General features: G+C 46.9%; 1 protein-coding gene and 2 long non-coding RNA genes across 3 annotated transcripts in view; all 3 read left to right on the forward strand.

Annotated features, from left to right (window-relative positions):
* TTLL10 (tubulin tyrosine ligase like 10) overlaps positions 1-3,504 on the forward strand; it is an 85,637-nt gene extending 82,133 nt beyond the window's left edge. The window contains exons 14-15 of the mRNA XM_084652070.1: positions 958-1,051; positions 2,238-3,504. Of these exons, the coding sequence (XP_084508196.1) occupies positions 958-1,051; positions 2,238-3,040 (897 nt within the window). The 3' untranslated portion in view covers positions 3,041-3,504. The remainder of the gene's footprint in view (positions 1-957; positions 1,052-2,237) is intronic.
* Positions 3,505-8,260: 4,756 nt separating this feature from the next.
* Positions 8,261-9,252, forward strand: LOC311533055. The gene is made up of 3 exons (XR_014714496.1): positions 8,261-8,455; positions 8,716-8,775; positions 9,120-9,252. It is a non-coding gene; the product is annotated as an uncharacterized lncRNA (long non-coding RNA).
* Positions 9,253-12,497: 3,245 nt separating this feature from the next.
* Positions 12,498-15,516, forward strand: LOC311532707. Its single transcript, XR_014714436.1, has 3 exons — positions 12,498-12,573; positions 13,172-13,308; positions 15,270-15,516. It is a non-coding gene; the product is annotated as an uncharacterized lncRNA (long non-coding RNA).
* Positions 15,517-17,797: the final 2,281 nt, after the last annotated feature.

The following is a 17,797-nucleotide window of genomic DNA, read 5'->3' on the forward strand; positions in this document are numbered from 1 at the left end:
CTTTTCTGCCTCCCCGCAAATGGCTGAATGCTCTGAATCTCCCGGCAAGTTCTCAGCATGAGTTGGAGAACCTGTGCTGGAAGCAGAGGCTGAATAGAGGGGTTTAGCTCACTGGGCTTTACATTTGTTGGGGTTTTAATAGAACCGTGCACAACTCAGTTGCTTTGTTTTGTAAAGATTTGTGTGAGCGTTTGCTCTGGTTTCACCACTGCTGTGTCTTACTTGCACCCTTGGATTTGAAAGAGCCTGACAAGTCAAAGGAAACTAAGCTGAATTTAACCCAGACATGCAAAGTCAATGTTTCACATGGTTTTCAGCTGAAACCGAAACTTGGCCCTAGTCTTGCTCAGAACTCAAGCCCTGGAATCAAGGCCCTGGGTCCATTTGAAACCAACCCCTCACTGGGCTTAAACTTGATCTCAGGCTCACTTGAAATCAGGCTTGTCAAAGCTTCACCCCTAACTACCCACACAACTTTGCCACAGGTTCATTCCAAACTCATTTGACAGATGTTATGGAAGCACTATATAAAAAAGACCTAGGTATAGATACTCATGTATATGTAGATAGTTAATATAAAGAGTACAAAATAATATGTAGGGTTTCACTAACTTAGTAAGCTCAGTAAAGCTGGTGTAGATAAGCCCTGCAAATGGCTACCTCTTAAATCTTATGACAGATTCATGAATTTCAGCAAACCTCACAAGTGTCTGTTTTTTAATTAAACCACAAGCTTGGTGAACCGTCACCTGACTGCAGGGCTCGTTATGAAAGTTTTGCGCAGCGCTAGTCAGATCACAGTCAGACCGGAGATGTGGTTAGCCCCTTGCTTATGTTTTGGAATGTGTTGACTTGATTTCATGCCGCCTATTCTCATGCTCATGAATCAGCATCAGCGCAAACTGTGGGGGAATAAATGTAGCTTTCAGGCTCTTGTCTATGCTCATCTCTTTTTAGGTCTGGCTCCTGGAGATGAACGCAAACCCTGCGTTACACACCAACTGTGCAGTGCTGCAGGACATCATCCCCACTGTGGTCAATGGGACTCTGGGTAAGTAAAGAGCCCTGCAATCCAGGCCTAAGCTTCCCCAATGCTCTCCATGAGACATGTCCACCTGGAGCAAAGGCACAACAACATGGCTTTGGGCATTATACAGAATAGGAGTCAAGTCAGGGTCTCTTTGCATAAGGGTTTTCATGGATCTCAAACTCTGGATGGGGTCTAATGCCCATTGCAATCAATAGACAGACCTGCTGGCAAAACTGGTGTGGGCCCCTTTGTGCACTAAGGCTGGGACTCTCAAAAGCACTTATGGGACTTAGTCCTATTGACTTTCAGTGGGACTTGTGCTTTTGAAAATCCTACCCTAACTGAGACTGCTTAGGAATATTGCTGTTTGTAGCCACCTGCTCATTCAGGGCAGAACATGTTTCTGAAGATGTTTTCGCTTACTTTTATGTAAAATGTGTGGGCTACATTTTTATAAACAGTCCTTCAAATTGTACCCGTACGTTCCTGCAAGTGCAGCTTTCACATGCATTCTTTTGCAGGCACAGGAATTAGCAACATGCATGCACAGTCTATCCGACTTGGGCATTTATATGGCTCCCATTAGCATAGTATCTTTAATGTATTTATCCTCACAGCAGCCCTGTAAGGTAGGGCAATGCTATTGTCCCCCTTTCACAGATGGGGGACTGAGGCACAGAGGAACTTGTGAGTTGCACAAGAGGTTTGTGACAGAGCAGGAATTAAAGCTGAGTCTCCCACAGCCCGCACTAGCATTCTAGCCACTGCACCACCCTTCTGTTCTCAGCGTACATTTATGCATGCTGAGCGAACACTTTGCTGCCTGTGTGAGCTATTTGCACACACACACACATGCAATTTGCACATGACAAATCAACTTTATACAGACAGCATTATAGATGTTTTCTGCAGTCTGGTGTGTAACATGGGAAGTGCGTGTGTTTGTGCAAGATGGGTTAGTAGTGTCCTGACTGTGCTTCCTTTCATAGATATGACTGTTGTGTGTAGTGGGTGTTATGCTGGGGTAGTTAGTCATGTCCTGACTGTGTGTCCTTTGGGTGACTTAGCTGTGTTTTGTGTGGTGTGCAGTGTAGTTTGGGATGCATGTGCGTGTGTAGAGGTGTTTAGCCATGTTATGATTATGTCTTCTCTCTGTGTGTGTGTGTAGAGGTGTTTAGCCATGTCATGACTATGTTTTCTGTCACAGATTTGGCTCTTGAGATTTTCAACAAGAGCTTGAAAGGCCAGAGGATTTTGCCTTTGCAGACACAGTGTCATTTTGTGCTGCTCCATAACGGGGGTACGTCTGAAGCTGGACTGAGACCCTCAAAGACCAGGAACGCCCTGGGTATCTCTAGGAACCAAAGGTCACTGACGGAAAGCACCAGCCACCTCGCTCGGCATCCTCCCAAAGCATCAGAGAAGCCTCCAAAGAAACCAAGTGGTCCTGGAGAAAACACCATCTCCACTCCTCAGAAGGTTTCCCAGAAAACTGTCTTAAATATGCCCCAGGTGCAGAACACTGATATTCGCAGCGCCTACGCCTGCCATCCTTTCAAACCCACAGTCCAAAGAGGCCAGGTGAGCGGTGCTTGCAGCCAGTACATTATCAAGCCTGTGGTAGTCTCAGAGGAAGGTAGCCTGGCAAAGCTCAGCACAGACGATGGCTCAGAGAAGGACACGGCCAGCACTATTGTTCCCACAGCTGCTGCTTCAAAAGAGACCGCCTATGGCATGTGGTTACAGCAGACCTTTGGGATTAAATCTCCCACATCCCCTAAAGAAGACCTGGCCTTCACCAGCTCCCAGATGGTCTTTCTGCACCTCCACTCCAAGGTCTCAGGTGGCCTGCCTTGCTGGGAAGGCCACTCCAAGTCACTCTACCAATCCCCGATCCACCCCACAGCCCAGGAAACACCATTGATCAATGACAGCAAAGCAGCGGCTGCATCCCAGTGCACCGAGCCACCTCCAGACGATCAGAAAAAGGTGTCCCATCGCGGGTCTTAGACTGAGATCACTGTGTGTTGAATACATGATGCTTTCCCATGAGGAACATAAAAAAAAACACATTCTATGTATCTGTGACGTATCTAAGCATTTTTTGGAAACGGTCACTGACTTTTAAAAGCTATTTTGTTATTTTAGAAGAAAGAGAGAGATGATTGTGCAATACACTGGCTACTGACCACCAATGTAACACCCCCCCGCCACCATCAATCCAGTTCACTCCCCTCCTCCTGCACACAGCTGTCAATTTAGAAAGACCATTGCACTTTGTTTTTTGTTTTTTTAAATCATAGCCTTATCCTGTAAATCTATGGAATGAGACTGAAACCACAGAGTGTGATGTCCTCTTCCAGAGTGTTTCTTTTAATGGCAGCTGAGCAGACTCAGTTATACCCACGTATGCCATTGTGTGTCCTGTGCAATTATGTATGTAATGTGCACTCCTAATCATGTCTTATTCCAGATATATGCGCACGTGTTATTGTTTATGCACCATGCACTCATGTGCTAGGGATCTATTATTCACAATTCTATTCGCATGATCGTATAGAGCCATGGGTCTCAACCTATTTACCATTGTGGGCTGCAGATGCAGCGCTCTGTGTTTAGTCAGGCCACATCGACACAATATCTATACTACCTGCATGGCCCTGAGGATGTCACATGGGCCGCAGCTATGTGCTGTTTGGGCCGCAAGTGGCCCACAGGCTGCGGGTTGAGAACCACTGGTATAGAGGTCTGGTGTCCCTAGCCTCTGTTTGCCAGCTGGGCATGGGCGACAGGGGATGGATCACTTGGTGATTCTCTGTTCTGTTCATTCCCTCTGGGCCACCTTGCATTGGCCACTGTCAGGAGACAGGATACTGGGCTAGATGGACCATTGGTCTGACCCAGTCTGGCCTTTCTTATGTTCTTCTGTCAGTTAAACGAGTGAGATTTCCCAGCCCTCTCTTGCATGGTCTGCGGAGAGATGGTCAATGGCATAATACTTTCTGTAGTGGTACACGCCACTTCCGCCTGGGATGAATCATTCCCCCCATCTTGCTGCACTTTGTTCAGCCTCTCCCCCAGCTACAAGGAGCCACCCTCTTCTCTGGACACCACACAGTGGCAGGGAACGAGGCACAGGTCCTCCAGCTCTGACCACTCAGAGGTGTGGTCTTTTCCAAGCCCCTTTTTTGCTCTGCAGAAGGGTCAGCGGGAGGTCCCCACGTAACAAACTAGTCCCAAGTGAGTCACCTCCATGATGCTTGGAACCGTAGCAGCTCGAAGACAGGACTTCCGAACAGCATTCCTGTTTGCATTGAAACATGAGCGGGCCAGTGTGTAAAATCCTGCCTGTATGCATTTAATAATCCTACTTAAATAGCATTGTATGGACCTGAACAGAGCCGCACAACGCCCCTTCCCCCCCATACGTGCTTCGCGTGCAGTAAGCCCCCATTTTATAGAGATGTGATGCCTCCCTATCACCATGTAAAAAACACCTTCACCACCCCACCCACATAGCCCTGGCCAGAGCAGGAATCGTTCCAAATGATGTGCGAGGCTGGAGGGCGAAGGAGACCTAATGTCCCAGGTTGTTCCTGATCATCTCATCCTACCATAGCGTGTCATTCAGGGCTCGTGAGCCTCCTCTTCCCTGGCTCTCAGCACTCAATAATTTCCCTTCCAGGGCACATGCCCGGATCTGTGTGAGCATAAAGTGATCCCATTACCAGACCCTGCACTTTCCCAACCGCCATGTGTGGCTCCCTCCAATCCCAGCACATCCCCAGTAAATCACAGGTAAGCCCCTCGTGTCATCGGCAGAGGGCACAGGACCCACCCTTTGTGTTCTCCTCTCCGATCTAGTGGCAGTGAGTCTTGCAAAGCGTCTCTGCACAAGGTGCTCGCGCAGAGGGAGGGAATTTCCTTGGCTTCTCCCGCCCCATACAAACCAACCACTGTTTGCAGCCCTCATTCTTTTCTGAGCATGGTGAAGCCAGACGCGGAAAGCCAGTGCTCTGCTAGCTCCAGTAGAGCTGAGGCAGCCGTCTGTCTTTAGAACCATCAGACATCTCAGAGGTTGCGGCATGAGCTTCCCTGGCTATTCCAGAGCCAGCCTGCCTCTCCAGCGGTGCTTAAATCACTAGTGTGGACAAGGTGCCAGCAGTGACCTTCTTGCCTGGGCCTGCTCTGAGCCACTGTGGTTAAAACACCCACAGCTGGTCTACAGTACCGGACCCACTGGTGGACCTAAAGAAAGGCTCGTACGGCCCCCCTGAGTAGCAAGGGCCTTGCAGTGGGGGCCAGGGCTAATGCAAACATTCATTTCCCCTGGACCAAGGATTTTTTTTCTGCTGATAACTGGCCTGGCCCAAATCAAATATCTTGAGCTAAATTCCTCTCTGGTGTGTTTCCATAGAACTCAATGGAGTTACATCATGGAGGAATGTGTCACTTTGGTTGCTGATGGTTTTATTGCTTGAAAATCCCTGATGGGTTATGGCCACAGATCACTTACACTGGGGGATAGAGGTAGGCAAAACACCTAAAACTGGGGACCTGAGCTCCTTTGAATGTAGAGACTGAGGGCTATTGGATTTGGAGATCCCCATCCAAGGTTGGATCCTAAACCAGAAGCAACCTGCCTTCTGGTTCTGATTTGGATGAAGCCAAACTCTTGGAAGAAGAGGCTTTTCCCATGAGATTTTGGCCCAAGATGGCAGAAATCTTGCTAAAACCAACCAGCTCACATGGCTTCAGCTCATGAGATTTCACCTCCTTCAGTTCCCAACCTTCACCCCAGCCTTGATCTGGAACCAAACTCTCAGTTTTGCTGGCGGTGAGGGCTGAGTATAGACTGATCTTCCCCAGTGAATACCACTGGGCTAATTAATGCAAATCAGAGCAGTCCTGATTCCACATACTGCAGCAATGTCACTGTACACTGCAGGGTTCTTCAGTTTCGCTGGCATAAGGCTGTTATAAAGGGACTGTGTGCACCCTTGGCCCACCCAGCGATGCTTGACGCTCCAGTCAGCCGCAGGGGAACATTTCTCATGCAGGAAGTGTTGTGAAACTCAGCAGCGAGCACCGGGTGCTGTTTTCAGAGAGTGGGGAGGAGTCAGACATACAGTTTGCTGCTCTGTGGGATGGTGACACCACCTCAGAGCATCACTAGACAGCCCTCCACAGCTGCTTCCAGCCCTTTCAGTTCTGTTTGTGCCTGTGCATTAAAAAAAAAAAAAACCACCCCCCATATGTGTTAACCCTTTCATGTCCATGAGATGCAGGACATGAGGTACATCTAACAAAATAGATTACTGCTCCGGCTGCCAGTGAAGCCTGACCAAAACCCAGCTCCTCTCCTAAGATCCCCCAAACTTTGGGGACGTTCAGATCCAGGTCCAAATTTTACAGCTGACTCTCTGCCTCTAAAATGGGCCAAACCAAATCCCAGATCCTCGCACTCCTGAGCATTGAGGATGTTCAGATTTGGGTAAGAACTTCACAGCTCTGCTTAGAACCCTGCTTAGAACCCTGAGCCCAATGGCTCATCCTCAGTATCCCAAGAGGGAGGACAAGGATCAAGTCAGTTCAGTTCCCATCTCTACCTAGGGAGGTGGTGGAATCTCCATCCTTCGAGGTTATTAAGGCCCGGATTGACAAAGCCCTGGCTGGGATGATTTAGTTGGGGCTGGTCCTGCTTTGAGCAGGGGGTTGGACTAGATGACCTCCTGAGGTTTTGTCCAACCCAAATCTTCTATGATTCTCTCTCCTTTTCCCCCTTCCTTCAGCAGCTCCTCTTTCCCTTTCCTCTTCCTCTCCCTTCACTGTCTTGAAAGAGCCCCCTCTTGCATTGCCCACCAATCCCTCAGGTACTAGGAGAGTCACTATCTGCCTGGCCAGCGTTCAAATAAAACCAAACCCTTTGTTGTATAGAATCCCAGAAATACAAAGAGGAAAAGGGCCAATATTCAGGCCCATCTTCCCCACCCACCCTGGCCCTGCACAGCCCCATTCTCAGTCCAGTTTCAAATAGTCTCCCACACTCCTCTAGGGAGACGCTTCCATACCAAGCCCTGTGGCAGAGCAATGTCCCATTCCCATCGTCTGCGCTGTCTACACAGACTGTTCAGAGCCCTTCCATGGCTAAGCACCCGCCCTAGAATTTACTTACATGGCTCGTCCCACCACCTTACTCATCCATACATCAACTGTACCAGTTGCTCTTCAGCCCTTTGCTGAGGAGAGGAGAGGGAAGAGATCTCTCCACCCAGAGATCCATCTTGGTTCTGCCTCTGTTTGCCAGCACCTCCTTCCCATGCCTTCTTCTACCCTCCGCGCTAGTGGGCTAATTAGTTCTTTAGTCCTCCCCCAGCCCATTCTGATGCACTAATTAGGCATAGTCAGGGCCACCTGGGCGGGCGGGTGGTGGTCGGGGAATAATTGGTGTTTACGTGAGCAGTTGGCTCAGTTGTTGGTTCCTAGCACCCTGCCACAGCCTCGCTAGTTAGAAATTGTCCCCAGATCCTCCCTTTCATCACGTGATTCCTAGTTGTACCCCCAGGCTTGCCACGCTGCTGGGGCTGCTGCGCTCGGCATCCTCCGGCTGTGTATTAAAGGTCGCTTTCATCTTTTATTTTGGTTGGGTTTTACAGTCAAACTGTCACATTTGCTTATCTCCCCCCTCAATTTCTTTAGCCGGAAGCTGTGACGCTGGGGGATGGGAGAGGAAAGGTTTTCAGACCAACAGGAAACACTTTTACATCTCAGATGCTGCTGCCTCTACCCCAAGCATATTCTTAATGAGCAAGTAAGCGGATGGGCACGGCCCTCTCTCCTCCCGCCATCTGCGCTGTCTCCTCATGCTTACGGACCGTTTGTTACGGACAAGGTCGGCACGTCAGCCTGCGATTTCGGACTTGACCCCGGGGGCTGAAGCGGCTAAGGGCAGGTGGCTGGCCTGGGGGAGCTGGTGAGAAGAGATGGGGTGCTGTAGCATGAGCGCCCGGCGAGCTGCGTCGGCAGGGGCATGCCAGGATGAGATGGAGCTGCTGGAAATAGGTGGCAGCAGGTAGGCAGCGTGTCTTTGAATCTGGGCGTTCGGAAGGGGCCAGGTGGCCTTGCTGGATACACAGAGGTTACCTTCCAGCTAGAGCCCGCTGGAATACTCCTAGCAATCAAGCAGTTAAAAGCTGAAATGCCCATGTCAGAACTGAGTCTCCTGCCTGAACATGACATTAACGGTCCTGTCCGTGTCACAACCTAGCGAAACCCCATAGGATAAGTGAATAAAGGAACCTCTCCTATTCATCTTCCGTTTCCCATCCCTTCCTCTCCCACGACAGAAAATGGTCCATTTCAGAACCTCAGAGTGAAGGCTCCCTCCATCTCAGGGACCCCGTGACCACGACAGAGACAGGAGGTGTGAGTATAAGCAGAACCTCACAAGCCAAGAGTCACACCTAGAGTCAGGTAGGAGAGTCCGGGCCTGTTTATTTCAAGGGGGCATGGTGTCATCATCACCACTTAGGCTTTTCCACTCCAGTAAGGTGCCTGACACCATTACATGGATAAGCCCTGAGCCCCAAACAGCGATGAACGGTTCTCACTATCTCAGGGTGTGGGGAGGACTTTTCCCCTCCAGTTTTACACAGTCATACGAATCCACACATTGTTTCTTATAGAACCTGAGGCTAGCTGAAGAGGAAGATTTTCAGGGGAGGATCAGAGAGCTGAACCCACAGGTGAGTCTAACGCCATTATGATTTGTGTCAGGGTAGCTCCTAGAGGCCACAGACAGGGTCAGATGCTGGGCGCTGTTCCCAGGAGCACCTCACAATGCTCTTCACCCCATTGTACACAGAGACATCTCACGGTAGGTGAATGGCAGGCGCTGGGAGCTGAATCCAGGTCTCCTGAGTCTCAGTTCAATCCAAGACCATCCCTTCTGCTCTGAACCTTACATCCAAACACCTGAGCAATGTCAAAGAGTTTGCACCTAGATTCCATGGGTTCCACCTGCCGTTTCCATATGTGTTTCAGGATACTTCCCACCAGGCTAATAAAGAGATATTGTTTTTGCTTCCAGGCAGAAGTGTTGTGGGGGAGAACACAGGAGGAACTAAGGAACTTCCTATTCACACAGCCCATCACTGGCTGGGAAGGGAGGAGCATCCACTCTCTTGGGGAAATAGTATGGTCCTCGCTGGTTCTTATGCGCAGCTGTCACATGGAGGTAACCATCTCATCCTATCTGCACCTTCTGTCTCTTTAGCAAGGGATTTCCCAAATGCACAGGGGGAAGGGAGGGGAAAGCAATGTATTTTTAAATGGTAGGAGGAGAAAGACTGGGGTAATTTGGTCCTCGGGCCCACAACAGGATCTGCTATCATGTTATTGTGGAAAACAGATCCTGTCAAATTAACTTGATATCTTTTTTTTTTTTTTGATAAGCTTACAAGTTTGGTTGATGAAAGTATTATGTTGATGTAATATACTTAGACTCCTGCAAGGCATTTGACCTTGTACTGCAAGACCTTGTGATTAAAAATCTAGAACCATATAAAATTAACATGGCCCACATTAAATGGATTAAAAACTGACTAACTGATAGATCTGAAAATGTAATTATAAATGGGGAATTGTCATTGTGCAGGTCTGTTTTTAGTGGGGACCCACGGGGCTAGGTTCTTGGCCCTACGCTATTTATCATTATTTATCAGTGACCTGGAATAAAACATAAAATTATCACTGATATAGTATGCAGATGACACAAAAATTGGGGAAGTGGTAAAAAATGAAGAGCACAGGTCACTGATTTAGAGTGTTCCAGATCACATGGTAAAGTGGGGCCAGCAAATAATATGCATTTTAATATGGCTAAATATAAATGTATATATCTGGAAACAAAGAATGTCGGCCATACTTACAGAATGGGGGACTCTATCCTGAGCAGCAGTGACTCTGAAAAAGATTTAGGTGTCATGGTGGATAGTCAACTGAACATGAACTTCCAATGCAATGCTGTGGCCAAAAGAGCTAATGGGATCCTGGGATGCCTAAGCAGGGGAATCTCAAGTAAGAGAAAAGAGGTTATTTCACCTCTATATTTGGCACTGGTGCGACTGTTGCTGGAATTCTGTGTCCCGTTTTGGTGACTACAATTCAAGAAGGATGATGATAAATAGGAGAGGGTTCAGAGAAGAGCCATGAGAATGAGTAAAGGACTAGAAAACTTGCCTTATAGTGACAAACTCAAAGAGCTCAATCTATTTATCTTAAAAAAGAGAAGATTAAGGGGTGACTTGATGACAATCTATAAGTACCTACATGGGGAACAAATATTTAATCACGAGTTCTTCAATCTAGCAGACAAAGTTATAACACAATCCAATGTCTGGAAGTTGTAGCTAGACAAATTCTGACAGAAAATAAGGTACATTTTTAACAGCGAGGGTTATTAACCACTGGAATAATTTACCAATGGTCATGGTGGATTCTCCATCACTGACCATCTTTAAATCAAGATTGGATGTTTTTCTAAAGGATACACTCTGGGACTTATTTTGGGGAAGTTCTCTGTCCTGTTTCATACATGAGGTCAAACTACATGATCACAATAGTCCCTTCTGGTTTTGGAATCTATAAACCCTACTGCAGAATTGGAGCCATACTTTGCTAGGAGGGAATTTGGGACTGCTAGCGAAAGGTAAAATATTCAGCTTTTTCCACCAAGGTCAGCTAAAGGTGGACAGGTCTCACATAAGCTTCTTAGAACTGGTTGACATTTTTCATTCAAAATGTTGTGTTGATGACATTTTGTTTGTTTAAACGGAAATATCCATGTTCAAAGAATTTTGAGATGTTTTAATGAAAAATCAAAAAATATATATGTTTTTTATCTAGTTTTCTGGCACAAAAAAAAAAAGACTTTGGATTTCATTGTTTCAGGAATAAAAAAACATTTCCAGACCAACCGTAGGGTTTCCCCCTTGTTATTGTCTCCAATAACACGACAAATAAATTGTCTCTCTGTAAGATCTGCATGGGATCACAACTGAATGAATTCCAGCTGAAAAAAGCCAGCCTGATATCTCAGGTCATGTCTACACGGGAGCTCTCAGGGAAGTTAAGGCGGACAGAGGCAGCTAAAAAGGGGATAAATAATATCTAAACTCCTTGTCTCACAGCAGCGTTGTGCTTAATTCATTCATGTTTGAGATCCTCAGAGGAAAGGTGCTATAGAATGGCAATGTATTCATAGGAGCAAGTTGCTTGACTTTTGGCTCACCCTGGGCCATCTGCTACATTACACAGCACAACTCATAGCTCCCTTCTACGGCCCTTAAACAGTCTGACCTATTGGAACTGGGAGCACGTATAGATATATGAAATACTGCAGTGATGCAGAACGGGTAAAGCAAGGAGCTTGGGGAAATTTAATCTCGAACATATTTTATTTTAAATTTGTCTTAACATTTTAGGACAATGATGATAATAAAACCTTATTTCCACAGGAGATGTCTGAACAGTACATTGTGCTGTTCCCCTTCCAGCTGTTGATTCTATCAGTGGATCACATGAAGAAGATGTTTATCTACCAGGTAAAACACCGGGTTCCCTTTGTACAGTGTAGAGCCCCTGTTCGTTGGAGCACTGGGCTTCATCCATCAAGGCACCAAGCTATCCCTTTGCTGAACGTCTGTGGCACAAATACAGTAACTAAATATCAGAACAGGGGCTCAGCTAGAAAACTCTCTAGCTACAAAAGGAGTGTCCCAATCTGTGGGACTTCAAAGCAGAGGAAATCAGAGGGAGTCCAGGCCTGACCATCATCAGGTCATGATGATGAGGGAACAGACAGCAGAAGGGAGAGAAGGAATCACAGATGTATAGAATTATGAGTTACAGCAGCCAAATCAAAGAGTAGGGCATATTGCCCAAAGCTTGGGGTGTGCCAGCCTGGCAGGGTGATGGGGGGGAGGCGCACAGTAGGCATATGAATTAGCATGGGGAGCCCTTTAACACCACATGGTAGTGTTGAATAATAGCAATACCCACTCTTCGAGTCACTTTCCATCCCTAGATCTCAAAGCAGAGCTAGAGTTCATCCACAGATCCTTTACAAAGGACATCAGTATCATTATCTCCATTTTACAGATGGGGAAACTGAGGCACAGAGCAGAGCAATGACTTGCCCAAGGCCACCGGCAGAGCCAGAAATCGAACCCATGTCTCCTGAGTTCCAGTCCAGTGCTCTAGCAGCTAGGTGATGCTGCCTCCCTTGAAAGAGCTGGGCCCAAGTGGCATTTAATTTTTCTGAAGTAAGGGACCAGCTTTCAGGAGGCAGGGAAACACTGGATGTGGGGGAAGTAGAGTCTAGTGTTATGGGAGAGTGTGTGACTGAGAGAGGGCGGAGAGGAGGGAGTCACAATGATTGCTTTCTAACAGTAATTCCCCATTGCTGCAGGGCCTGCTTCCGCTCGCGGGGATGAGTGTGAGGGATGTGCCGAGTGACACTGGCTGCATGTTTGAAATGACTGGTAAGCCTTCTCTCTAGACGCCCGTGAAAGGCTTAAACAGATGGAAGATCCTCTTGTGATGACCAGGGAAAGAGGGACCCTTGTTCCTCTGTGTTCATTACAGGCACCACCTCATCCCTATTCCTGTGAACAGGGGAGCCCATGCTGACCACATGCAATGGGGCTAAGGCCCAGGCAGGGCTAGGGGCATTGAAATTCCCAGTCTTCACATGTAAATGCAGCAGCCACTGATTCTCAAGCCAGCAAAGCTTCACTGTTAACTGTGACCCTTGTGCTAAAGTCACCCTAAATGATAGATCCTCCTGAATCTGCTCCCTCAAAGTGCTGAGCCCACCTGTTAGAGGTCAGTGTCTTTTCAAGCTGAGCAGGACAATTGTCTAGTTCTGATGGGGACTAGCCCAGAACCCACCATCATGGACCACAAGACGGGGATGAGCTTGTCTCAGCATCCGGAATAGAACTGGTCCCAAAGGAGGTGTCTGCAAGGCTGGCTACCAGCTTGTGAAGTCTTGGGGTGTTGGGAGGAATTCACCCATCAGACTCGGAGGCAGTTCTGTCTTCTTCCTGGCATGCCAGAGCTGTGTGTTTCCTTCCATAGGGCCCATGATAGAATCCAGGATCATCTCATGCCTGAGTCCAGCTGAATTCCACATCTGGGTTCTCAGCATCCAGAGGCACATCAAGATGGCAAATGCTCACTGTCCAGCCCACCCCAGCAATATCATTCCTTTCCTGGTGAGGCTGCCCTGCTAGAGGTGGTGGGTAGAGCCCAGAGTAGATGCGGAGTGAATGGGATGGGGGCAAGAAATGTTAGTGGCTCCTGAGTGCGGAGAGACTGAAGTCCTCTGAGCACTCCCAGGTGGGGGTATGACACACTGAGGCCAGAAACAAAATACCAGAGCGATAGACCCCAGGCCCATCAGCTGCAGTGAGCCCTGCCACCCCAAGCACAACCCTGTGCTATCTGAACTGACAATTAACAACCTGTTTTAGTGGCTGGGGGCAGACTCCAGAGGGAGATGTGACCCCTTCCTCCAAGCCAGTGTACACCCTGGGGACACCACACATCCATCATAGGCTGTGGAGAGCAAGTCTTGCTAAACACACTATGAACTTTCATACCTCTGGCATTTAGTTTTTCTAACTGGCTGAGACACATTCAGCAGAACGACTGGTTTTCTGAGGCACAGAAGGGGGCTGTGACTGACTGACCACAGGGAAATAGTTAGTCAGCCCAGACATTCAACCTTCCCATTAGTTACTGTCCCAAAGAGGAAGATTTGGTCTGAAGTGTCTACTGGCCTGTACCATACAGAGCCTCATAAGACACAACACAATGCCATGAAGTGCTACCAGAGGACAGGCGTACACTGAAGTTGAGAAGAGTCATACATTTGGATGCTACTGCGGGGTGACATATTTTAACGCAGTGAATATTCTTAAGGCTTTTCATCCAGTCCTCCCCTTCAAATTCTGTCTTCATGTTTCTAATTAGGAAAAGTTCAGGTAAGCCCAGACCCAGCCTAGTCCCTCACTCCTCTCTCGAGCCTGATCACCTGAAGGTTCAAATAAGGGTCCTCTTCTTCCAAGCACCCACTTAGTGTGAGGATGTTTCAGGACCTGTTCAACCAGGCCCACAGGTTACCTCACAAACCCAAGGAAAGCCGACAAACCCACTGCTCACACCGAGTTCTTAGATCTTATTCCCCTTTTTAAGCAATAACAAACCTAGCAGTCCTATTACGGTGACAGGGACTTTCCTTATTTTCCCTAAACACCCCCAAAATACAACAACAGGGTGTTCAGATCTTAATATTCTTTGCTAATCAATGATCCACTAGATATAGATTAGACCTTTATTGTGTGATATGGGGTAAGCCCACCTAACCAATGTGTAACTCCCTTACCAGCTCATCCCCCTTCCAGCAACCCAACCTGTCCATCACTAAGTCTCCCTTTCAGAGAAAGGCCCACTCCACACCAGTGCAGCAAGACCAAGGCACCACTTGATTGTCCCCACTGCTCCTATGTGCTAAAACGTAGCTGTGCAGTAGGGCTTACAGACTGCACGGGGGACTGAACAACCTGGAGTGTGTAAAAATCTCAGGGATGGGGAAAGACTGGGCCAGGGTGGTTGGTTGGTGGGAAAGGTTTTGACTAAATCTTTTTCTCGAATCTCCTAACGAGGGAGGGGTGTTCAGGCTTATTCTTATGCCATTTAGAGACAGGCCTGCATCAGAACTCCAGGCCCAAAGCGCTTTGAATTTTTGGGAAAATTCTCATTTGGATCAGGCCCATTTCTATAACTGGCCCAAAACAGAACCTCACATCACACGAAATGTCCCCTCCCAAACCTGGGGGAAGTTTAGCTTCAGATGCAAATTTATCCATATGGACCCCATGCCTGTAGTATCTAAGCACTTCACAATCTGTAATATCTTTAGCCTCACAACATCCCCGTGAGGCAAAGCAGTGCTAATATCGCCGTTTCACAGATGGGAAACTGAGACACAGAGTGGCTGCGTGACTTGCCCAAGGTCACACAGGAAGTCTGGGGCAGAGAAGGGACTCGAGCTCAGCTCTCTTAAGTCCTATGCTAATGCCATAACAAGTGCAACATTCCTCTAACACCTTCAAGCTGCTAACACTTCTATTTTTATTCCCTTCTGTGTTGCATTCTGATCTGTCTTGGAAAGGTTCCATGTGATGAGCAGTGGAAGAAACGGAAGCTGATGAAGCATCTGGTTTACACCACCATTCTGAAGTGGGAAGGGAAACCCATCCAGCACCTAGGACGGATACACTACCTGGCCATGGTGCAGGTGGCTTATGCCAGTATGGGGGTAATGTACAGCATCTATTGCTCTAGAACATGTGGATCACCTTAGAAGGACTGGAAGCAACTGGAGCTTGGGTTCACATGGAGTCACTGGACTAAGATAGCCTGGGGTCCTAGCTAGATGAGTGCATATGGAAACTACAGCTGGTCAGGAATTTTTCAGCCTACCAGTTTTTCATCATAAAATGCCGATACCTCAAAACCAAAACTGTTTGAGAAACATACATTTCTGAAATGAGAAGTGTTGGGGGGTTTTGAGGCTAGATGACTTTTTCATTTCAAAATTTTAGTAAATTTAGAGTAAAACAAAATTTAGAAGGGTGGAAATGTGAAAATTAAAATAAAACACTTCAAAATGGTCAAAACAAAATTAACCCAAACTGGAATTTTGTCACTGTTTGTTGGTTCACAAGAAATTTTGAGATTACAATGTTTCTTCCCAATTTAAAATGGCAGAACTTTTCTAAATCTCAAGAATTCTCATGGGCTGGGAAACCCTAAATGAATCATCAATGACTTTGGCTTGTGCAACATTATTCCATAAGCAATCTAAAGGAAAGCAAATGTCAGCCAAATAGGCTAGTGAAAAAGGATCCCACAGTACCAAAGAGACAAGCATAGATGATTTATGTATATGTAAAATATCCCTCGTAAGGTACCAAATACCTCTGTAACTGTGATGTAGTGTTAGGTACATACCTACACAAACACACAGACACACTGCATTTATATGCAGCTATCTGTGACGGAGGAAATGGCAACACAGATTCTAAACTGGTCAGTTTCATAAGCATTTAAATGCCTTGTTGTTAGGATTCCCTCCCCCCTCTGAACTCTAGGGTACAGATGTGGGGACCCGGATGAAAGACCCCCTAAGCTTATTTCTACCAGCTTAGGTTAAAACTTTCCCAAGGCACAAATTCTTTGCCCTTGGAGGGTACTCTGCCACCACCAAGTGATTTAACAAAGGATCAGGGAAAGGACCACTTGGAGTTCCTATTCTCTCAAAATATCCCCCCAAGCCCTTACACCCCCTTTCCTGGGGAGGCTTGAGAATAATATCTTAACCAATTGGTTACAAAGTGATCACAGACCCAACCCCCTGGGTATTAGGACAATAGAGAAATCAGTCAGATTCTTAAAAGAAGGATTTTATTTAAAAAAAAGGTAAAAATCACCTCTGTAAAATCAGGATGGAAAATAACTTTACAGGGTAACAAAAGATTCAAAAACACAGCAGAACTTCCTCTAGGCTTAGTTTCAAAGTTACAAAAAACAGGAGTAAACCTCCCTCCGGCAAAGGAAAAATTCACAAGCAGAACAAAAGATGATCTAACACGCCTTGCCTGGCTTTTATTTACAATTTTTGTAATATGAGAGACTTTTAGGATGGTTTATAGGAGGAGTTTTCTGACCTGATGCTTCTCTGCTTCCCAAGAGAACACACAAAACAGAGCCTCCCCCCTCCGCAAGATTTGAAAGTATCTTCTTTCCCCATTGGTCCTTTTGGTCAGGTGCCAACCAGGTTATTTGAGCTTCTTAACCCCTTACTGGTAAGGAGGAATTCTAGGCTACCCTTAGCTGTATGGTTATGACACTTGTGTATTCTCTATCATATATACTGTAGAGGATGTTGTCATGTATTTCTGTCCCAGATATGGACTGGCTACAGAGCTTGCGGATACACACCAGATGTGTTCATCATAAAATCCTTTAATGCTCTGCCAGGTATGGCTAAGGCTAGCTTTAATAAGGTATTTTGCACATCATGCCACCTAGTGGCTGAACAGTATAATCATAGACTATCAGGGTTAGAAGAGACCTCAGGAGGTCATCTAGTTCAACCCCCTGCTCAAAGCAGGACCAATCCCCAATTTTTGCCCCAAATCCTTAAATGGCACCCTCAGAGATTGAACTCACAACCCTGGGTTTAGCAGGCCAATGCTCAAACCACTGAGCTAACCAGTGCAATAAATGCAGCCTACCATTACATGACAGATGACCTGCCAATATTTTATATTTTGTAGCTATGGCAAACAAAAGGAAAATACCTGCTGTGAGGTGTGTGATTAGGATGAATGAATGCTTGAAAGTGACCCTGTGATTTAGGCCATGTCTACACTACGACATAAACTCATAGCGTAGACCAGGCCCAAGGGTCTCTCTCCACACCCATTTTACATCACTACACATTCTGCCTTCAAGCTAAGACTGCCCTATTAAGCACAAGTTAGTGACTTCACTGTCTCCAAGCTGTGCTACGTACCTCTCTCTGCAGGACTTTGAAGAGAGGCTGCTGGTACTGTTTCCAGAAGATCTGGTTTTCCTCTCCGTAGACAGAGAGAGAACCGGCATTGCGTATAAGGTAAATAATGAAGGGTGGGG

This window comes from Lepidochelys olivacea (assembly GCF_965140295.1).
Source record: "Lepidochelys olivacea isolate rLepOli2 genome assembly, chromosome: 18".
In the NCBI taxonomy this organism is placed as follows: domain Eukaryota; kingdom Metazoa; phylum Chordata; order Testudines; family Cheloniidae; genus Lepidochelys; species Lepidochelys olivacea.